The sequence below is a fragment of the Sinohyriopsis cumingii genome, chromosome 3 (assembly GCF_028554795.1).
Source record: "Sinohyriopsis cumingii isolate HCF-2022 chromosome 3, ASM2855479v2, whole genome shotgun sequence".
NCBI classification, from domain to species: Eukaryota; Metazoa; Mollusca; class Bivalvia; order Unionida; family Unionidae; genus Sinohyriopsis; species Sinohyriopsis cumingii.
The window spans coordinates 88,361,059-88,386,870 of NC_142963.1; the positions used below are offsets into that span (position 1 = coordinate 88,361,059).

Sequence of the window (25,812 nt, forward strand, 5' to 3'; positions counted from 1 at the left end):
CCTTGCAAACTTAAACGTTGTTAAATCGAGTCAGAGCCTCATTAAATCGATATGAAAATTATTTATTTTCTCATAAATTGCGAGTATTAAACTCGTTATGTCTTTAATCTGCTGAAAGACAAAATAAAACTGGGACATTGATGAAATTTTTGACCTGGTACTCGTCATTTGCATTGGTAGTCGTACAAATACACAAATTTCACAAACCAGATATTCATGACCTCATAGATACCATAGTCATATGATATCTTACATCCCATTTTAGATGTTGTAGATTAAGAATATCAAATGAAAGTCGCATGCTGGTTTTAATAAAAATACAAAATTGAAAACCCCCAAAATTGTTCATATTTATTCCTAGAACAACTGCCAGGGTTTTATTTTCTCACCCATGCAAAAGGGAAATCTAGCTGTTTTGCTAACCTTAGTTTTCTTATCTCAGTCTAGTCATCTCGGACCAGTCATCTCAGTCAAGGTGTCCATGTGCTCAGAACTACTTTTAAAAAAAGAAACCCTTGTTGTCTTCTGCTGTGCCTGACGTAGTTCTAAAAACAAATAACAACAAGAAATATATAACAAAAAACATTAACTTAAGGTCAATCCATCTTTGAGAACATACCATACAAAACATTTCGAGAGAGACACACACACATACACACGATGTCAAGTCATTTGGTATTTTGCTAGTTTCACACAGCATGGTCAGTTTTATCCTATGTGCAGGCCTAACTCAGTACATTTTCAGGTCAGCGTCATTAAATGTAGCTAAAGCCACCTAACCAAATTTAAATACTTCATGTAAAACATATTATATACTGTTAGGTACATTTAATGATGCTGACCTGAAAAGTGACTGTGCTACATATAGGATAGACTTCTCAATGCTGTGTGGAATGAACTATGGACATAAAACACTGATCCAGCGCATAGAGTAGGCCTACATACTTCATAGCCTCGTGGAGAGACAAATAATAAATCCCCATGACTGGAATTTCCTTGTCTTCGTCCAAAATCCCAACAAAGATTCATTTCATCAAGGGATACTCAGGCTATACACATTAATGGCCACAAAAATCCCAACGCTCTCAACAACTACAAGAAACTTTGTAACAGCCAGAAATGTGTTGTCACACTCGCTTTCTTCTAATTTTGTTCAGCATCTGAAATTATGGCCCACTTCCAGCAAACATATACCTAAAATCTTTAATGACAAATAATGTACTTACCAGCCAGAAGGAATCATTTATCCATCCGCACATTAATCCATAAGCAAATTTCATGGTATCACTTGCCATATTTCCAAGACAGAAAAAGTAATTTACATAGAAACAGTGAACTTGAAAGTTCAGCACATTGTTATCTGCTAGGCTCTGTATTTGGAGGGTCTTTCTTACACTGGGGTAATTGTGCAATCAATATTAATTACAGTTACACAGTTTCACCTCCTCCAGTGAAAAGGAGAGCTATGTACGATAGTGACACAGATCTTGAATTACCCATGAATAATCTAATGCAACATGTCACTCTTCCTTACAGCTTACTAAGTATAACTACAGTTGAGATGTGTACTCAGTATCATTTCATTATTTACAATATGACTTTTCAAAATTGGAACTAATGAAAATGAAACATTTTCTTGTAATAAATACAAATTATTTATTGGTTATTTCATACAACATTCGTATATTAAATGTGATAATACCTCATTACTATGCGATGTTTTATGTTATTTTTCTTTGCTCACGCTTATAAAGTGTGTACTTCGGATGCAATGTCACACCACAGCCCTCATTAACATATTTGTATTAATGAGCCACATGTAAACATTTGGACATGAACTATGTTACACTAGTGAAGAGTTCTTTTTACTTTAAAGGAGAATATTGGGTGAGAAAAATAATCTGCATTGGGGCAAGCCTCGTGGGAAGACAAATAATGTAACCCCTTGACTGGGATTTCGTTATCTCGGTCCAAACCTCTAATTGCAGCAACAGTGACAGGTTTCTTGTCGTTGTTCTCCAAATAAATATGTTGAGAATTATATGTTCTTTCTAGTTTTTACAAAAAGTATCTGACTTTCATTTATTATAATTGAATTTTGTACAACAACATTAAAAAGACGTGTGCTGTTGATATCACGTGACTATTGAGATTTGTGAAGTCATGTGACTAGTAATGTGAATGGCGAATACAGGATTAGGTTTCATATATGCTGTAGTTTCATCTAGACTGTCAGCAGATTAAAGACTTAACAAATATAATACTTGCGATTTCTGAGAAAATAAATAATTTTCCTATCAATTTCATGCAGGTATGAGTTGACAGAACATCGTTTAAATTTGCTAGGCCAACTAGTAAGCGACTAGCATATGCTGCTAGGCCTACTGCACAGTGATGGCAAATTCCAAATTGTCATTATGCAATTTTTCTGACCCCACTTCCCAACCTAAATATCCATGAGATGGGAATATGTGGAGGAAATCCGGATTAGAAAACAGGCTGCTATTCTTTTTAAGCCAAATTTGTTGTCCAAAATGTTGAATCTGAGCTGAAATTTGGTGAGAAACTATTACACAGTAACATGTGGCTGGAAGCATTGGTTTCAGATCTTAAATGGAACGCCGGAGAAATGGGTAAATTGTCGTCCCTTGTATCAAACTAAAAGATGATACAAGCTGGTATCAATACAATTTTGGGGACTGGTTTATCGAATTACAAGAAGACATGTTGATTTTACAGAAAATTCTGTTCATTTTGTTCAGCAGTTATAAATTTGAAGGTCTTCTGTCAACATTTAAATCAACCCTTTTGTAAATGTTTTTGAAATGGTGGATTTTTGACCAAATCATCTTAAGGAGTTTAAGTTGTTTGAAAAATCTTGTTTGGTATTTTATTGGCACAGATAAATTCAGTGTGAAACTTTTTTCCTTAAAGATAAGATTCTAATATTTTGCATTTATTGTTTTTTCATACCGTGATAAGAAATGTTACTTTGTATAACATGCATATACATTGTTATACTAGGATTCGGCCAATGTGGGTATGTGAGAAAGCTTGCCAGTAGCTTCTCGTGGATCGGTGGTTCTTCCCGAGGTTTTCCCGGGTTCTTCCTCCACCATTAATACTGGCCGCCATGCATAGCCTATCGTGTGCTGAAAAATGGCATTAAACCCAACAACAACAACATATACATTGTTATATAATTATATAGAATTAAAGGTTTGAAAGGAAACAAAACCAATTTATGTTCATTATGTTGTTTCCACATAGCAACATAATGCAGGTCAGCATAGTTAGAATTTGTATTCTGTACATTGTAATGACCTTACCTGCCCATTTCTAGGAATAGAGTGTATAATCAGATTTGTTTTGTGTGATACATTTTGTGGTTTTGTACATGATCATCTTTTTTTACTTAGAAGTTTTGGAGGGTATTGAAATAGAAGCATCTTTAGATTTAGAAAAAGCATTTTTTTAAAATCTAAAGTGTTTTATAATTCCATTCAATGATGGTCATGTGTAAGCCTTGAAAAATGTAATTTCTTCCTGGAAAAACCCTGGAAATGACCTGGAAATTTATCTTCAGAAAAGCGCGAGAACCATGTAAGAAATAACTGTCTTCTGCACATCAAGTTCAGTTCAAGACCATACATCTTGTCCAAAGGTCCAGGTCATTCAGATCCATTGGTCAGTAATCACCAGAGTCAACAAGACTTTTAAAAATGGTACTAACAGCTACCTTGCTTGATGCTCAGCATTAAGAGGTTAGAGTTAGGACTGGTTGACCTGGTGTCAGGATAATGTGACTGGGTGGGACATGATGCTACATGTCTGCAGCATGATGTCCCACTGCTAGCCATCACTATAAACTGCCACACTGCAGACATTGTAACTCTATGACTTAATTTTTGTTAAGGTTACATTAAAAATCCAAATCGCACACACACCAGAGTCAACAATACACTGCTAGTTCCTACACAGTGGACTGTTAAACATGGGGAGCATCTGATATGCTATTCACAGTACTCTGGTTAGGTAATATTTTTTTCTTCATATTTCCATAAACCTTTTACCTGTTTACTCAATATTTGGTATATAACATCATCACATACACCCCTCGTTCAATACCGTCATGTCCCTTGGGTTCTCCGACTGTGTTAAGGGGTCAAGAATTTTCTTGTGGATGCAGTTTGGTTTAAAGTATTTGGTCCAGTTATTCATCATAACTCGTTTTTCCATAAACCTTTTACCAATTCACTTCATATTTGTCATACAACATTATCAAATACATCCTTTCTTTATTCATTTCATGTTTGTCATACAACATTATCAAATACATCCTTTCTTCATTTCATGTTTGTCATACATCATTATCAAATGCATCCTTTATTTCTTCATTTCATGTTTGTCATAAAACAATATCAAATACATCCTTTCTTTCTTCATTTCATGTTTGTCATACAACAATATCAAATACTTCCTTTATTTCTTCATTTCATGTTTGTCATACAACAATATCAAATACATCCTTTATTTCTTCATTTTATGTTTGTCATACAACATTATCAAATGCATCCTTTATTTCTTCATTTTATGTTTGTCATACAACATTATCAAATACATCCTTTCTTTCTTCATTTCATGTTTGTCATACAACATTATCAAATACTTCCTTTATTTCTTCATTTTATGTTTGTCATACAACATTATCAAATACTTCCTTTATTTCTTCATTTCATGTTTGTCATACAACAATATCAAATACATCCTTTATTTCTTCATTTTATGTTTGTCATACAACATTATCAAATACATCCTTTCTTTCTTCATTTTATGTTTGTCCTACAACATTATCAAATGCATCCTTTCTTTCTTCATTTTATGTTTGTCATACAACATTATCAAATACATCCTTTATTCTTCATTTCATGTTTGTCATACAAAATTATCAAATACACCTTTCCTCATTTCATGTTTGTCATAAAACATTATCAAATACATCCTTTCTTTCTTCATTTCATGTTTGTCATACAACATTGTCAAATACTTCCTTTATTTCTTCATTTTATGTTTGTCCTACAACATTATCAAATACACCTTTCCTCATTTCATGTTTGTCATAAAACATTATCAAATACATCCTTTATTTCTTCATTTCATGTTTGTCATAAAACATTATCAAATACTTCCTTTATTTCTTCATTTTACGTTTGTCATACAACATTATCAAATGCATCCTTTCTTTCTTCATTTTGTTTGTCATACAACAATATCAAATACATCCTTTATTTCTTCATTTTATGTTTGTCATACAACATTATCAAATACATCCTTTATTTCTTCATTTTATGTTTGTCCTACAACATTATCAAATGCATCCTTTCTTTCTTCATTTTATGTTTGTCATACAACATTATCAAATACATCCTTTATTCTTCATTTCATGTTTGTCATACAAAATTATCAAATACACCTTTCCTCATTTCATGTTTGTCATAAAACATTATCAAATACATCCTTTCTTTCTTCATTTCATGTTTGTCATACAACATTGTCAAATACTTCCTTTATTTCTTCATTTTATGTTTGTCCTACAACATTATCAAATACACCTTTCCTCATTTCATGTTTGTCATAAAACATTATCAAATACATCCTTTATTTCTTCATTTCATGTTTGTCATAAAACATTATCAAATACTTCCTTTATTTCTTCATTTTACGTTTGTCATACAACATTATCAAATGCATCCTTTCTTTCTTCATTTTGTTTGTCATACAACAATATCAAATACATCCTTTATTTCTTCATTTTATGTTTGTCATACAACATTATCAAATACATCCTTTATTTCTTCATTTCATGTTTGTCATACAAAATTATCAAATACACCTTTCCTCATTTCATATTTGTCATAAAACATTATCAAATACATCCTTTCTTTCTTCATTTCATGTTTGTCATACAACATTATCAAATACATCCTTTATTTCTTCATTTCATGTTTGTCATACAAAATTATCAAATACACCTTTCCTCATTTCATGTTTGTCATAAAACATTATCAAATACATCCTTTCTTTCTTCATTTCATGTTTGTCATACAACATTATCAAATACTTCCTTTATTTCTTCATTTTATGTTTGTCCTACAACATTATCCAATGCATCCTTTCTTTCTTCATTTTATGTTTGTCCTACAACATTATCAAATGCATCCTTTCTTTCTTCATTTTATGTTTGTCCTACAACATTATCAAATGCATCATTTCTTTCTTCATTTTATGTTTGTCATACAACAATATCAAATGCATCCTTTCTTTCTTCATTTTATGTTTGTCCTACAACATTATCAAATGCATCCTTTCTTTCTTCATTTTATGTTTGTCCTACAACATTATCAAATGCATCCTTTCTTTCTTCATTTTATGTTTGTCATACAACATTATCAAATGCATCCTTTCTTTCTTCATTTTATGTTTGTCATACAACATTATCAAATGCATCCTTTCTTTCTTCATTTTATGTTTGTCATACAACATTATCAAATGCATCCTTTCTTTCTTCATTTTATGTTTGTCATACAACATTATCAAATGCATCCTTTCTTTCTTCATTTTATGTTTGTCATACAACAATATCAAATGCATCCTTTCTTTCTTTATTTTATGTTTGTCATACAACAATATCAAATACATCCTTTCTTTCTTCATTTCATGTTTGTCATACAACATTATCAAATACATCCTTTCTTTCTTCATTTTATGTTTGTCATACAACATTATCAAATACATCCTTTCTTTCTTCATTTCATATTCGTCATACAACATTATCAAATACATCCTTTCTTTCTTCATTTCATGTTTGTCATACAACATTATCAAATACTTCCTTTATTTCTTCATTTTATGTTTGTCCTACAACATTATCAAATGCATCCTTTATTTCTTCATTTTATGTTTGTCATACAACATTATCAAATACATCCTTTATTTCTTCATTTCATGTTTGTCATACAAAATTATCAAATACATCCTTTCTTTCTTCATTTCATGTTTGTCATACAACAATATCAAATACATCCTTTATTTCTTAATTTTATGTTTGTCATACAACATTATCAAATACATCCTTTATTTCTTCATTTCATGTTTGTCATACAAAATTATCAAATACACCTTTCCTCATTTCATATTTGTCATAAAACATTTTCAAATACATCCTTTCTTTCTTCATTTCATGTTTGTCATACAACATTGTCAAATACTTCCTTTATTTCTTCATTTTATGTTTGTCCTACAACATTATCAAATACACCTTTCCTCATTTCATGTTTGTCATAAAACATTATCAAATACATCCTTTCTTTCTTCATTTCATGTTTGTCATACAACAATATCAAATGCATCCTTTCTTTCTTCATTTTATGTTTGTCCTACAACATTATCAAATGCATCCTTTCTTTCTTCATTTCTTGTTTGTCATACAACAATATCAAATACATCCTTTATTTCTTCATTTCATGTTTGTCATACAACATTATCAAATACACCTTTCCTCATTTCATGTTTGTCATAAAACAATATCAAATACATCCTTTCTTTCTTCATTTCATGTTTGTCATACAACAATATCAAATGCATCCTTTCTTTCTTCATTTCATGTTTGTCATACAACATTATCAAATGCATCCTTTATTTCTTCATTTTATGTTTGTCATACAACATTATCAAATGCATCCTTTATTTCTTCATTTTATGTTTGTCCTACAACATTATCAAATGCATCCTTTCTTTCTTCATTTTATGTTTGTCATACAACAATATCAAATGCATCCTTTCTTCATTTTATGTTTGTCATACAACATTATTAAGTGCATCCTTTCTTTCTTCATTTCATGTTTGTCATACAACATTATCAAATACTTCCTTTCTTCACTTCATGTTTGTGTCATACAACATTATCAAATGCATCCTTTATTTCTTCATTTTATGTTTGTCATACAACATTATCAAATGCATCCTTTATTTCTTCATTTTATGTTTGTCATACAACATTATTAAATGCATCCTTTCTTTCTTCATTTCATGTTTGTCATACAACATTATCAAATACTTCCTTTCTTCACTTCATGTTTGTGTCATACAACAATATCAAATGCATCCTTTCTTTCTTCATTTTGTTTGTCATACAACATTATCAAATGCATCCTTTCTTTCTTCATTTTATGTTTGTCATACAACATTATTAAATACATCCTTTCTTTCTTCATTTCATGTTATACAACATTATCAAATACTTCCTTTCTTCACTTCATGTTTGTGTCATACAACAATATCAAATGCATCCTTTCTTTCTTCATTTTATGTTTGTCATACAATAATATCAAATGCATTCTTTCTTTCTTCATTTTATGTTTGTCATACAACAATATCAAATGCATCCTTTCTTTCTTCATTTCATGTTTGTCATACAACATTATCAAATACTTCCTTTCTTCACTTCATGTTTGTGTCATACAACATTATCAAATGCATCCTTTATTTCTTCATTTCATGTTTGTCATACAACATTATCAAATGCATCCTTTCTTTCTTCATTTCATGTTTGTCATACAACATTATCAAATGCATCCTTTCTTTCTTCATTTTATGTTTGTCATACAACAATATCAAATACATCCTTTCTTTCTTCATTTCATGTTTGTCATACAACAATGTCAAATGCATCCTTTCTTTCTTCATTTTATGTTTGTCATACAATAATATCAAATGCATCCTTTCTTTCTTCATTTTATGTTTGTCATACAACATTATCAAATGCATCCTTTCTTTCTTCATTTTATGTTTGTCATACAATATTATTAAATGCATCCTTTCTTTCTTCATTTCATGTTTGTCATACAAGATTATCAAATACTTTCTTCACTTCATGTTTGTGTCATGCAACATTATCAAATGCATCCTTTATTTCTTCATTTTATGTTTGTCCTACAACATTATCAAATGCATCCTTTCTTTCTTCATTTTATGTTTGTCATACAACAATATCAAATGCATCCTTTCTTTCTTCATTTTATGTTTGTCATACAACATTATTAAATGCATCCTTTCTTTCTTCATTTCATGTTTGTCATACAACATTATCAAATACTTCCTTTCTTCACTTCATGTTTGTGTCATACAACAATATCAAATGCATCCTTTCTTTCTTCATTTTATGTTTGTCATACAATAATATTAAATGCATTCTTTCTTTCTTCATTTTATGTTTGTCATACAACAATATCAAATGCATCCTTTCTTTCTTCATTTCATGTTTGTCATACAACATTATCAAATACTTCCTTTCTTCACTTCTTGTTTGTGTCATACATTATCAAATACTTCCTTTCTTCACTTCATGTTTGTGTCATACAACATTATCAAATGCATCCTTTATTTCTTCATTTCATGTTTGTCATACAACATTATCAAATGCATCCTTTATTTCTTCATTTTATGTTTGTCATACAACATTATCAAATGCATCCTTTCTTTCTTCATTTTCTGTTTGACATACAACAATATCAAATGCATCCTTTATTTCTTCACTTCATGTTTGTGTCATACAACATTATCAAATACATCCTTTCTTTCTTCATTTCATGTTTGTCCTACAACAATATCAAATGCATCCTTTCTTCATTTTATGTTTGTCCTACAACATTATCAAATACATCCTTTCTTTCTTCATTTTATGTTTGTCATACAACAATATCAAATGCATCCTTTCTTTCTTCATTTTATGTTTGTCATAGAACATTATCAAATACATCCTTTATTTCTTCATTTTATGTTTGTCATACAACATTATCAAATGCATCCTTTCTTTCTTCATTTTATGTTTGTCATAGAACATTATCAAATACATCCTTTATTTCTTCATTTTATGTTTGTCCTACAACATTATCAAATACACCTTTCCTCATTTCATGTTTGTCATAAAACATTATCAAATACATCCTTTATTTCTTCATTTTATGTTTGTCATACAACATTATCAAATGCATCCTTTCTTTCTTCATTTTGTTTGTCATACAACATTATCAAATACATCCTTTATTTCTTCATTTTATGTTTGTCATACAACATTATCAAATACATCCTTTATTTCTTCATTTCATGTTTGTCATACAAAATTATCAAATACACCTTTCCTCATTTCATGTTTGTCATAAAACATTATCAAATACATCCTTTCTTTCTTCATTTCATGTTTGTCATACAACATTATCAAATACATCCTTTATTTCTTCATTTCATGTTTGTCATACAAAATTATCAAATACACCTTTCCTCATTTCATGTTTGTCATAAAACATTATCAAATACATCCTTTCTTTCTTCATTTCATGTTTGTCATACAACATTATCAAATACTTCCTTTATTTCTTCATTTTATGTTTGTCCTACAACATTATCCAATGCATCCTTTCTTTCTTCATTTTATGTTTGTCCTACAACATTATCAAATGCATCCTTTCTTTCTTCATTTTATGTTTGTCATACAACATTATCAAATGCATCCTTTCTTTCTTCATTTTATGTTTGTCATACAACAATATCAAATGCATCCTTTCTTTCTTCATTTTATGTTTGTCCTACAACATTATCAAATGCATCCTTTCTTTCTTCATTTTATGTTTGTCATACAACATTATCAAATGCATCCTTTCTTTCTTCATTTTATGTTTGTCATACAACATTATCAAATGCATCCTTTCTTTCTTCATTTTATGTTTGTGATACAACATTATCAAATGCATCCTTTCTTTCTTCATTTTATGTTTGTCATACAACAATATCAAATGCATCCTTTCTTTCTTCATTTTATGTTTGTCATACAACATTATCAAATGCATCCTTTCTTTCTTCATTTTATGTTTGTCATACAACATTATCAAATGCATCCTTTCTTTCTTCATTTTATGTTTGTCCTACAACATTATCAAATGCATCCTTTCTTTCTTCATTTTATGTTTGTCATACAACAATATCAAATGCATCCTTTCTTTCTTGATTTTATGTTTGTCATACAACAATATCAAATACATCCTTTATTTCTTCATTTCATGTTTGTCATACAACATTATCAAATACACCTTTCCTCATTTCATGTTTGTCATAAAACAATATCAAATACATCCTTTCTTTCTTCATTTCATGTTTGTCATACAACAATATCAAATACATCCTTTCTTTCTTCATTTCATGTTTGTCATACAACATTATCAAATACATCCTTTCTTTCTTCATTTTATGTTTGTCATACAACAATATCAAATACATCCTTTCTTTCTTCATTTCATGTTTGTCATACAACATTATCAAATACATCCTTTCTTTCTTCATTTCATGTTTGTCATACAACATTATCAAATACTTCCTTTATTTCTTCATTTTATGTTTGTCCTACAACATTATCAAGTGCATCCTTTATTTCTTCATTTTATGTTTGTCATACAACATTATCAAATACATCCTTTATTTCTTCATTTCATGTTTGTCATACAAAATTATCAAATACATCCTTTCTTTCTTCATTTTATGTTTGTCATACAACAATATCAAATACATCCTTTATTTCTTCATTTTATGTTTGTCATACAACATTATCAAATACATCCTTTATTTCTTCATTTCATGTTTGTCATACAAAATTATCAAATACACCTTTCCTCATTTCATATTTGTCATAAAACATTTTCAAATACATCCTTTCTTTCTTCATTTCATGTTTGTCATACAACATTGTCAAATACTTCCTTTATTTCTTCATTTTATGTTTGTCCTACAACATTATCAAATACACCTTTCCTCATTTCATGTTTGTCATAAAACATTATCAAATACATCCTTTCTTTCTTCATTTCATGTTTGTCATACAACAATATCAAATGCATCCTTTCTTTCTTCATTTTATGTTTGTCCTACAACATTATCAAATGCATCCTTTCTTTCTTCATTTCATGTTTGTCATACAACAATATCAAATACATCCTTTATTTCTTCATTTCATGTTTGTCATACAACATTATCAAATACAGCTTTCCTCATTTCATGTTTGTCATAAAACAATATCAAATACATCCTTTCTTTCTTCATTTCATGTTTGTCATACAACAATATCAAATGCATCCTTTCTTTCTTCATTTCATGTTTGTCATACAACATTATCAAATGCATCCTTTATTTCTTCATTTTATGTTTGTCATACAACATTATCAAATGCATCCTTTATTTCTTCATTTTATGTTTGTCCTACAACATTATCAAATGCATCCTTTCTTTCTTCATTTTATGTTTGTCATACAACAATATCAAATGCATCCTTTCTTCATTTTATGTTTGTCATACAACATTATTAAGTGCATCCTTTCTTTCTTCATTTCATGTTTGTCATACAACATTATCAAATACTTCCTTTCTTCACTTCATGTTTGTGTCATACAACATTATCAAATGCATCCTTTATTTCTTCATTTTATGTTTGTCATACAACATTATCAAATGCATCCTTTATTTCTTCATTTTATGTTTGTCATACAACATTATTAAATGCATCCTTTCTTTCTTCATTTCATGTTTGTCATACAACATTATCAAATACTTCCTTTCTTCACTTCATGTTTGTGTCATACAACAATATCAAATGCATCCTTTCTTTTTTCATTTTGTTTGTCATACAACATTATCAAATGCATCCTTTCTTTCTTCATTTTATGTTTGTCATACAACATTATTAAATACATCCTTTCTTTCTTCATTTCATGTTTGTCATACAACATTATCAAATACTTCCTTTCTTCACTTCATGTTTGTGTCATACAACAATATCAAATGCATCCTTTCTTTCTTCATTTTATGTTTGTCATACAATAATATCAAATGCATTCTTTCTTTCTTCATTTCATGTTTGTCATACAACATTATCAAATACTTCCTTTCTTCACTTCATGTTTGTGTCATACAACAATATCAAATGCATCCTTTCTTTCTTCATTTTATGTTTGTCCTACAACATTATCAAATGCATCCTTTCTTTCTTCATTTCATGTTTGTCATACAACAATATCAAATACATCCTTTCTTTCTTCATTTTATGTTTGTCCTACAACATTATCAAATGCATCCTTTCTTTCTTCATTTCATGTTTGTCATACAACAATATCAAATACATCCTTTCTTTCTTCATTTTATGTTTGTCATACAACAATATCAAATGCATCCTTTCTTTCTTCATTTTATGTTTGTCATACAACTTTATTAAATGCATCCTTTCTTTCTTCATTTCATGTTTGTCATACAACATTATCAAATACTTCCTTTCTTCACTTCATGTTTGTGTCATACAACAATATCAAATGCATCCTTTCTTTCTTCATTTTATGTTTGTCATACAACAATATCAAATACATCCTTTCTTTCTTCATTTCATGTTTGTCATACAACATTATCAAATGCATCCTTTCTTTCTTCATGTCATGTTTGTCATACAACATTATCAAATGCATCCTTTCTTTCTTCATTTTATGTTTGTCATACAACAATATCAAATACATCCTTTCTTTCTTCATTTTATGTTTGTCATACAACAATATCAAATACATCCTTTCTTTCTTCATTTTATGTTTGTCATACAACATTATCAAATACATCCTTTCTTTCTTCATTTTATGTTTGTCATACAACAATATCAAATACATCCTTTCTTTCTTCATTTTATGTTTGTCATACAATAATATCAAATGTATCCTTTCTTTCTTCATTTTATGTTTGTCATACAACATTATCAAATGCATCCTTTCTTTCTTCATTTTATGTTTGTCATACAACATTATTAAATGCATCCTTTCTTCACTTCATGTTTGTGTCATACAAGATTATCAAATGGATCCTTTATTTCTTCATTTCATGTTTGTCATACAACATTATCAAATGCATCCTTTATTTCTTCATTTTATGTTTGTCCTACAACATCATCAAATACACCTTTCCTCATTTCATGTTTGTCATAAAACATTATCAAATACATCCTTTCTTTCTTCATTTCATGTTTGTCATACAACAATATCAAATGCATCCTTTCTTTCTTCATTTTATGTTTGTCCTACAACATTATCAAATGCATCCTTTCTTTCTTCATTTCATGTTTGTCATACAACAATATCAAATACATCCTTTATTTCTTCATTTCATGTTTGTCATACAACATTATCAAATACACCTTTCCTCATTTCATGTTTGTCATAAAACAATATCAAATACATCCTTTCTTTCTTCATTTCATGTTTGTCATACAACAATATCAAATGCATCCTTTCTTTCTTCATTTCATGTTTGTCATACAACATTATCAAATGCATCCTTTATTTCTTCATTTTATGTTTGTCATACAACATTATCAAATGCATCCTTTATTTCTTCATTTTATGTTTGTCCTACAACATTATCAAATGCATCCTTTCTTTCTTCATTTTATGTTTGTCATACAACAATATCAAATGCATCCTTTCTTCATTTTATGTTTGTCATACAACATTATTAAGTGCATCCTTTCTTTCTTCATTTCATGTTTGTCATACAACATTATCAAATACTTCCTTTCTTCACTTCATGTTTGTGTCATACAACATTATCAAATGCATCCTTTATTTCTTCATTTTATGTTTGTCATACAACATTATCAAATGCATCCTTTATTTCTTCATTTTATGTTTGTCATACAACATTATTAAATGCATCCTTTCTTTCTTCATTTCATGTTTGTCATACAACATTATCAAATACTTCCTTTCTTCACTTTATGTTTGTGTCATACAACAATATCAAATGCATCCTTTCTTTCTTCATTTTGTTTGTCATACAACATTATCAAATGCATCCTTTCTTTCTTCATTTTATGTTTGTCATACAACATTATTAAATACATCCTTTCTTTCTTCATTTCATGTTTGTCATACAACATTATCAAATACTTCCTTTCTTCACTTCATGTTTGTGTCATACAACAATATCAAATGCATCCTTTCTTTCTTCATTTTATGTTTGTCATACAATAATATCAAATGCATTCTTTCTTTCTTCATTTCATGTTTGTCATACAACATTATCAAATACTTCCTTTCTTCACTTCATGTTTGTGTCATACAACAATATCAAATGCATCCTTTCTTTCTTCATTTTATGTTTGTCCTACAACATTATCAAATGCATCCTTTCTTTCTTCATTTCATGTTTGTCATACAACAATATCAAATACATCCTTTCTTTCTTCATTTTATGTTTGTCCTACAACATTATCAAATGCATCCTTTCTTTCTTCATTTCATGTTTGTCATACAACAATATCAAATACATCCTTTCTTTCTTCATTTTATGTTTGTCATACAACAATATCAAATGCATCCTTTCTTTCTTCATTTTATGTTTGTCATACAACTTTATTAAATGCATCCTTTCTTTCTTCATTTCATGTTTGTCATACAACATTATCAAATACTTCCTTTCTTCACTTCATGTTTGTGTCATACAACAATATCAAATGCATCCTTTCTTTCTTCATTTTATGTTTGTCATACAACAATATCAAATACATCCTTTCTTTCTTCATTTCATGTTTGTCATACAACATTATCAAATGCATCCTTTCTTTCTTCATGTCATGTTTGTCATACAACATTATCAAATGCATCCTTTCTTTCTTCATTTTATGTTTGTCATACAACAATATCAAATACATCCTTGCTTTCTTCATTTTATGTTTGTCATACAACAATATCAAATACATCCTTTCTTTCTTCATTTTATGTTTGTCATACAACATTATCAAATACATCCTTTCTTTCTTCATTTTATGTTTGTCATACAACAATATCAAATGCATCCTTTCTTTCTTCATTTTATGTTTGTCATACAATAATATCAAATGCATCCTTACTTTCTTCATTTTATGTTTGTCATACAACATTATCAAATGCATCCTTTCTTTCTTCATTTTATGTTTGTCATACAACATTATTAAATGCATCCTTTCTTCACTTCATGTTTGTGTCATACAAGATTATCAAATGGATCCTTTATTTCTTCATTTCATGTTTGTCATACAACATTATCAAATGCATCCTTTCTTTCTTCATTTTATGTTTGTCCTACAACATTATCAAATGCATCCTTTCTTTCTTCATTTTATGTTTGTCATACAAGAATATCAAATGCATCCTTTCTTTCTTCATTTTATGTTTGTCATACAACATTATTAAATGCATCCTTTCTTTCTTCATTTCATGTTTGTCATACAACATTATCAAATACTTCCTTTCTTCACTTCTTGTTTGTGTCATACATTATCAAATACTTCCTTTCTTCACTTCATGTTTGTGTCATACAACATTATCAAATGCATCCTTTATTTCTTCATTTCATGTTTGTCATACAACATTATCAAATGCATCCTTTATTTCTTCATTTTATGTTTGTCATACAACATTATCAAATGCGTCCTTTCTTTCTTCATTTTCTGTTTGTCATACAACAATATCAAATGCATCCTTTATTTCTTCACTTCATGTTTGTGTCATACAACATTGTCAAATACATCCTTTCTTTCTTCATTTCATGTTTGTCCTACAACAATATCAAATGCATCCTTTCTTCATTTTATGTTTGTCCTACAACATTATCAAATACATCCTTTCTTTCTTCATTTTATGTTTGTCATACAACTATATCAAATGCATCCTTTCTTTCTTCATTTTATGTTTGTCATAGAACATTATCAAATACATCCTTTATTTCTTCGTTTTATGTTTGTCATACAACGTTATCAAATGCATCCTTTCTTTCTTCATTTTATGTTTGTCATACAACAATATCAAATGCATCCTTTCTTTCTTCATTTTATGTTTGTCATACAACAATATCAAATGCATCCTTTCTTTCTTCATTTTATGTTTGTCATAGAACATTATCAAATACATCCTTTATTTCTTCATTTTATGTTTGTCATACAACATTATCAAATGCATCCTTTATTTCTTCATTTTATGTTTGTCATACAACATTATCAAATACTTCCTTTCTTCACTTCATGTTTGTCATACAACATTATCAAATGCATCCTTTATTTCTTCATTTTATGTTTGTCATACAACATTATCAAATGCATCCTTTATTTCTTCATTTTATGTTTGTCATGCAACATTATTAAATGCATCCTTTCTTTCTTCATTTCATGTTTGTCATGCAACATTATCAAATACTTCCTTTCTTCACTTCATGTTTGTGTCATACAACAATATCAAATGCATCCTTTCTTTCTTCATTTTATGTTTGTCATACAACATTATCAAATGCATCCTTTCTTTCTTCATTTTATGTTTGTCATACAACATTATTAAATGCATCCTTTCTTTCTTCATTTCATGTTTGTCATACAACATTATCAAATGCATCCTTTCTTTCTTCATTTTATGTTTGTCATACAACAATATCAAATGCATCCTTTCTTTCTTCATTTTATGTTTGTCATACAACATTATCAAATGCATCCTTTCTTTCTTCATTTTATGATTGTCATACAACATTATTAAATGCATCCTTTCTTCACTTCATGTTTGTGTCATACAACATTATCAAATACTTCCTTTCTTCACTTCATGTTTGTGTCATACAACATTATCAAATGCATCCTTTATTTCTTCATTTCATGTTTGTGATACAACATTATCAAATGCATCCTTTATTTCTTCATTTTATGTTTGTCCTACAACATTATCAAATGCATCCTTTCTTTCTTCATTTTATGTTTGTCATACAACAATATCAAATGCATCCTTTCTTTCTTCATTTTATGTTTGTCATACAACATTATTAAATGCATCGTTTCTTTCTTCATTTCATGTTTGTCATACATTATCAAATACTTCCTTTCTTCACTTCATGTTTGTGTCATACAACAATGTCAAATGTATCCTTTCTTTCTTCATTTTATGTTTGTCATACAACATTATCAAATGCATTCTTTCTTTCTTCATTTTATGTTTGTCATACAACAATATCAAATGCATCCTTTCTTTCTTCATTTCATGTTTGTCATACAACATTATCAAATACTTCCTTTCTTCACTTCATGTTTGTGTCATACATTATCAAATACTTCCTTTCTTCACTTCATGTCTGTGTCATACAACATTATCAAATGCATCCTTTATTTCTTCATTTCATGTTTGTCATACAACATTATCAAATGCATCCTTTATTTCTTCATTTTATGTTGGTCATACAACATTATCAAATGCATCCTTTATTTCTTCATTTTATGTTTGTCATACAACATTATCAAATACATCCTTTATTTCTTCATTTCATGTTTGTCATACAACATTATCAAATACTTCCTTTCTTCACTTCATGTTTGTGTCATACAACATTATCAAATGCATCCTTTATTTCTTCATTTTATGTTTGTCATACAACATTATTAATGCATCCTTTATTTCTTCACTTCATGTTTGTCATACAACATTATCAAATGCATCCTTTATTTCTTCATTTCATGTTTGTCCTACAACAATATCAAATGAATCCTTTCTTTCTTCATTTTATGTTTGTCATACAACATTATTAATGCATCCTTTATTTCTTCACTTCATGTTTGTCATACAACGTTATCAGATACACCTTTCTTCATTTCATGTTTGTCATAAAACAATATCAAGTACTTCCTTTCTTCATTTCGTGTTTGTCATACAGCATTATCAAATACATCCTTTCTTCATTTCATGTTTGTCATACAACATTATTAAATGCATCCTTTATTTCTTCATTTTATGTTTGTCCTACAACATTATTAAATGCATCCTTTATTTCCTCATTTTATGTTTGTCCTACAACATTATTAAATGAATCCTTTATTTCTTCATTTTATGTTTGTCAAACAACATTATTAAATGCATCATTTCTTTCTTCATTTCATGTTTGTCATACAACATTATCAAATACTTCCTTTCTTCACTTCATGTTTCTGTCATACAACATTATCAAATGCATCCTTTATTTCTTCATTTCATGTTTGTCCTACAACATTATCAAATGCATCCTTTCTTTCTTCATTTTATGTTTGTCATACAACATTATCAAATGCATCCGTTATTTTTTCATTTCATGTTTGTCATACAACATTATCAAATGCATCCTTTATTTCTTCATTTTATGTTTGTCATACAACATTATCAAATACATCCTTTCTTTCTTCATTTTATGTTTGTCATACAACATTATCAAATACGTCCTTTATTTCTTCATTTTATGTTTGTCATACAACATTATCAAATGCATCCTTTCTTTCTTCATTTTATGTTTGTCATACAACATTATCAAATGCATCCTTTCTTTCTTCATTTTATGTTTGTCATACAATATTATTAAATGCATCCTTTCTTTCTTCATTTCATGTTTGTCATACAAGATTATCAAATACTTTCTTCACTTCATGTTTGTGTCATGCAACATTATCAAATGCATCCTTTAGTTCTTCATTTTATGTTTGTCCTACAACAATATCAAATGCATCCTTTCTTTCTTCATTTTATGTTTGTCATACAACAATATCAAATGCATCCTTTCTTCATTTTATGTTTGTCATACAATATTATTAAATGCATCCTTTCTTTCTTCATTTCATGTTTGTCATACAAGATTATCAAATACTTTCTTCACTTCATGTTTGTGTCATGCAACATTATCAAATGCATCCTTTATTTCTTCATTTTATGTTTGTCCTACAACATTATCAAATGCATCCTTTCTTTCTTCATTTTATGTTTGTCCTACAACATTATTTAATGCATCCTTTATTTCTTCATTTTATGTTTGTCATACAACAATATCAAATGCATCCTTTCTTTCTTCATTTCATGTTTGTCCTACAACATTATCAAATGCATCCTTTCTTTCTTCATTTTATGTTTGTCATACAACAATATCAAATGCATCCTTTCTTTCTTCATTTTATGTTTGTCATACAACATTATCAAATGCATCCTTTCTTTCTTCATTTCATGTTTGTCCTACAACAATATCAAATGCATCCTTTCTTTCTTCATTTTATGTTTGTCATACAACATTATCAAATACATCCTTTTTTCTTCATTTTATGTTTGTCCTACAACATTATCAAATGCATCCTTTCTTTCTTCATTTTATGTTTGTCATACAGCATTATTAAATGCATCCTTTCTTTCTTCATTTTATGTTGGTCATACAACATTATCAAATGCATCCTTTATTTCTTCATTTTATGTTTGTCATACAACATTATCAGATACATCCTTTATTTCTTCATTTCATGTTTGTCATACAACATTATCAAATACATCCTTTCTTTCTTCATTTTATGTTGGTCATACAACATTATCAAATGCATCCTTTATTTCTTCATTTTATGTTTGTCATACAACATTATCAAATACATCCTTTATTTCTTCATTTCATGTTTGTCATACAACATTATCAAATACTTCCTTTCTTCACTTCATGTTTGTGTCATACAACATTATCAAATGCATCCTTTCTTTCTTCATTTTATGTTTGTCATACAACATTATCAAATGCATCCTTTATTTCTTCATTTTATGTTTGTCATACAACATTATCAAATGCATCCTTACTTTCTTCATTTTATGTTGGTCATACAACATTATCAAATGCATCCTTTATTTCTTCATTTTATGTTTGTCATACAACATTATCAAATACATCCTTTATTTCTTCATTTCATGTTTGTCATACAACATTATCAAATACATCCTTTCTTTCTTCATTTTATGTTGGTCATAGAACATTATCAAATGCATCCTTTATTTCTTCATTTTATGTTTGTCATACAACATTATCAAATACATCCTTTATTTCTTCATTTCATGTTTGTCATACAACATTATCAAATACTTCCTTTCTTCACTTCATGTTTGTGTCATACAACATTATCAAATGCATCCTTTATTTCTTCATTTTATGTTTGTCATACAACATTATTAATGCATCCTTTATTTCTTCACTTCATGTTTGTCATACAACATTATCAAATGCATCCTTTATTTCTTCATTTCATGTTTGTCCTACAACAATATCAAATGAATCCTTTCTTTCTTCATTTTATGTTTGTCATACAACATGATTAATGCATCCTTTATTTCTTCACTTCATGTTTGTCATACAACGTTATCAGATACACCTTTCTTCATTTCATGTTTGTCATAAAACAATATGAAGTACTTCCTTTCTTCATTTCGTGTTTGTCATACAGCATTATCAAATACATCCTTTCTTCATTTCATGTTTGTCATACATCATTATCTAATGCATCCTTTCTTTATTCATTTCATGTTTGTCATACAACATTATCAAATACATCCTTTATTTCTTCAGTTCATGTTTGTCATACATCATTATCTAATGCATCCTTTATTTCTTCATTTCATGTTTGTCATACATCGTTATCTAATACATCCTTTCTTCATTTCATTTTTGTCATACATCATTATCTAATGCATCCTTTCTTTATTCATTTCATTTTTGTTACACAACATTATCAAATATATATCCTTTCTTTGTTCATTTCATGTTTGTCATATAACATCACATACATTACTTTTTTACTTTTTTTTTAAAATTTCTGTTATTTTTATTGGACGTAAGTTGTCAGGATTTTACATGTTCTCCTATATATTACCACCTGACCTGGTGTATGGTGCATTGCCTTAAAATTATTTGCCATCCTACATTACCACCTGACCAGATGTATGGGGCATTACCTTAAAATTATTTTCCATCCTACATTACCACCTGACCTGGTGTATGGGGCATTACCTTAAAATTATTTATTATCCTGATCTTGTTCCTTACTTAGATGCAACACACACACACACACAGTTCCACTCGCATACAAATCTTAATGTGTTTTAAATTACCTGTTTGTTTGGGTTTTCCCGGGTTCTTCCTCCACCATTAATACTGGCCACCATGTATAGCCTATTGTGTGCTGAAAAATGGCGTTAAACACAACAACAACAACAACAACCTGTTTGTTTTTTAAATGAAAGTAAAGAAAATCTATGAACTGTGCCAAAAATTGACAAAAGGGTCCACTTGCTCTTAAATTCATCAGTTTTGTTGTTCACTTTAGTGACAAATTTTTCCAGCCTTTTGTACGATAAAACACAATTTTTATAAAAGGTGAGATTTGGTATTTCTGATGCACAACATGATCTGTATATAACCTACTTTGCAAGCAAAATTAGGAAGTTAATAAGATGATCAAATTTGTTATTTGCTATGAAGACATTTTTTTGTGTAATTCTAAAATTTGGATTTTAAGTTTTGATCCATTCCAAATAATTTCCAAAAGTGTTAAGTAACTGAACAGTCATAGAATAAGTGGCTCAATTTGTTCTGTTCCCTCCTTATAGAAGGTGCATTTATCATTATCACTTAAATTAATATTTTTCAAAAACAGGGTTGTGACAATATTTCTTTGTAGAAATGTAAAATTGAAGCTAATCAGTTTTTTTGCCTTTTGTAAAAATTTTAGTGAAAGCAAAAGAGCTGTTCCATCCATTTACACCAATTACACACTTTAGCTGTCTTGACCAAGTTTAATTATTTACCATTTGGGTTTTGTATCTTGGTTCATGTCAGATATTATAAATAAATTTAATCTTTGCTCTTACCCAGAGGAGTGAGGTTATGTTGAAAACTATTTCACTTTCAAGAAAACTTGTAATTTTCTTTCTCCACTTCACCAATATCCTTGAGGTAAGAGCTGAGTGCTGAATGACATTATTTGTTTTTTCTAATTTTTTTGTTTTGCATTCAGTCTCTAATCCATGTGGAATATATAACAATGTCATATACTTCCCTTGCTTTTGCAATATTCTTGGCTATGTATTGTGCCTGAGGTTGGGGTCATGGGGTAATGGAAATATGCCCATTGCTATATTGACAGCTTAATAGCTTACCATCATTTGGTCATAAACCATCACGTTTGCCATTTGGTTTACACCATCAGGCTTACCATTATTTGGTTATACACCATCAAACTTTCCATCATTTTATAATATACCATCAAGCTTACCATCATTTGCTTTATACCATCAAGCTTATCATCATTTGGTTATACACCATCAAGCTTACCATCATTTGGTTATACACCATCAAGCTTACCATCATTTGGTTATACACCATCAAGCTTACCATCATTTGGTTTACACCACCACTCTTACCATCATTTGATCAAATACCATCATGTTTACCATCAATTGGTTATTCACCATCAAGCTTACCATCAATTGATTATACATTATCAAGCTTACCATCAATTGGTTATACACCATCAAGGTTAACATCATTTGGTCATACACCATCAATCCTACCATCATTTGGTTATGCACCATCAAGGTTATCCTTCATTGGTCATACACCATCAAGCTTACCATCATTTGGTCATACACCATCATGTTTACCATCATTTGATTATATACCATCAAGTTTACCGTCATTTGGTTATACACCATCAAGGGCATTCCATTTTCTATTCATCTGCTTCCTCCATTCAAAAGATGGTAATAAGAAGGTTTAGTGGTCTTGAATGAACTCCATATTTTCAGTGCCTGTTGGATGAGTAAAGATTATTTAACAGACAATGGTGAAAATGATTGAAATGATAAACAATTTGTTTTAAGTGACATTTTTATGAGAAATCAATCATACAGTGATAGTACGGTAGGAATCTGAAATGAAACTAATATGAAGTGAATTGGGGAAATAAAGACTAGTTTTGTAAGAGCAAAATCGCAAAATATAAATGACAACATTTATGACCACATGATTTTACATCAATCAGAACTCCAACATCAAGTAAACAATGTCTTTATAAGTGATTTGACAACTGACTGTTTGAGTTGAAGCTGTTAGATATGCTCCTGTCTCCATGGTGTGAGGCAATAATTTTAAGCAAAGTTGATAGATCATTATAAATTAGATCACTGTTATCCATTTTGGTATGCACTACAACTTTATTGCAAGAAACATCTGTGTCACAAAATTTATGGAAGTAGGTTTAAAGGTATTGTCATTGCAACCTGTACACAATTTTTTGCAATACAGAACTAACCATATAAAGTATGTCACATTAACCTAGTTTATGTGTGGCACACTTTCATTCTATGATGTATCCACACCACAAGTTTGGTTCAATAAGTGATTTCAAGTAAATTATGTTTTATGGTATTATTTTTCTATTATAGCTGATATAGCAGGTTTATCCACAACGAAAAACTTTGGGAAGATTATGAGCCTTGAAGCGTCTCCTAGCAACAGTGGACACACCATGGATCTATTAGGGTTGAGTCAAGTTGCCAACAACACCTCGTCTTTAAGCCCATCACAGTCCCTCTTTCTGAACAGTAGCTTGGACAGGGCCTCATTACATGGCAGTCTTAGCAGAGTGTCCCTGCAGTAAGTAAATTCATTTATTATGTATTTAATAATGAAATACAAAAATAAATGGGGGGCCCCAAGTGGCTGAGTGGTCTAAAGCGCTCTTCGTTACGGATTACTGCCATCTCACCTCATTCTGCGTGGGTTTGAGTCTCAGATTCGGCCAATGTGGGTATGTGAGAAAGCTTTCCAGTAGCTTCTCATGGGTCAGTGGTTCTTTCCGGGGTTTTCCTGGGTTCTTTCTCCACCATTAATACTGGCCTCCATGTATAGCCTATCTTGTGCTGAAAAATGGCGTTAAACCCTAGAACAACAACAACAAAAATAAATCTGTGATAGGAATATTGATATCATTACAGTAGAGTCTCTAGTGTGGCCATAATGCATCAGGAGCTACTAGTTTGCCTTATCTATTGAAAATATGTCTACCATATGGAAAGATATTCCCAAATTTGATTCTGTTGTGGTTCTGTCCCCTTCACTGTGTCTCTCTCTCACCCAGTAAAAAAACTTCTCTTTGTCTCTCTCTAAACAACTTGAATACAGTCACATTAAATAGAAACCTTTGAAGACTCTCCTATAGTATGAGAACAGTTGAACCTCCCATATCTAACAACTCCTTTACCCTCCCAAATCTTAGCCAGCCAAATTGATGTCACTTTTCCCTACAATGTTAACAATGGTAAGGTCCTACATTAAAGTTCTGCCAGTCAAATATTTTCTGCATTGTTTGGTGTTTTCAACCAGACCTTTAGGGTAATATTGCTATATGCCTAAAGTTTGTATCCTGATGAAGGTGTCACGCTCAGGGGTATCATTAAGGACTTTTGTTCCCAACCTTTTCACTTAAAGCAGGGGACAGAGTATTTGTATTTCTTCTTGTCCATCACAAATTCATTTCTGCTCTTTAACTGCAAATCATGTGAGGTTAAGGAATGAGACTTGGTTTGCTTATGCATCATTAGAAGGCATATTGCATAACTCAGTGGGGGGTTCTATCTGCAAGGTCAAGATCACTACCAATTTTGTAGTTTTCTTGCCTTTTTGCTCTATAATTTTCTTCAAGTCCTGTGAGATTCAGGAATTAAACTTGGTATTCCTCATCATTGAAGTTGTCTCACATATTACATGAGGGTCCTATCTTCAAGGTAAAGGTCATGGTTCAATATTTCATTTGCCAAAAATGATCTCAATTTTTTCATGTTGATCACATAGGAGGCTGATTGTTTGGCCAGATCAACAGCTGCCTCCACTCTACAAGTGGGTTCATAG

At 29.7% G+C, this 25,812-nt stretch overlaps 1 protein-coding gene across 4 annotated transcripts in view; it reads left to right on the top strand.

The window, feature by feature from the left end:
* The window catches only part of LOC149803256 (protein bicaudal C homolog 1-like), a 327,843-nt gene that overhangs the window by 265,677 nt on the left and 36,354 nt on the right, over positions 1–25,812 (top strand). For all 4 annotated transcript variants that reach the window (XR_016420163.1, XR_016420164.1, XM_089952905.1 and 1 more), the window contains one exon: positions 24,348–24,558. Coding sequence is in view for 2 of the 4 variants with exons in the window: in XM_089952905.1 (XP_089809031.1) it covers positions 24,348–24,558 (211 nt within the window). In the remaining 2 variants the exon portion in view is untranslated. The remainder of the gene's footprint in view (positions 1–24,347; positions 24,559–25,812) is intronic.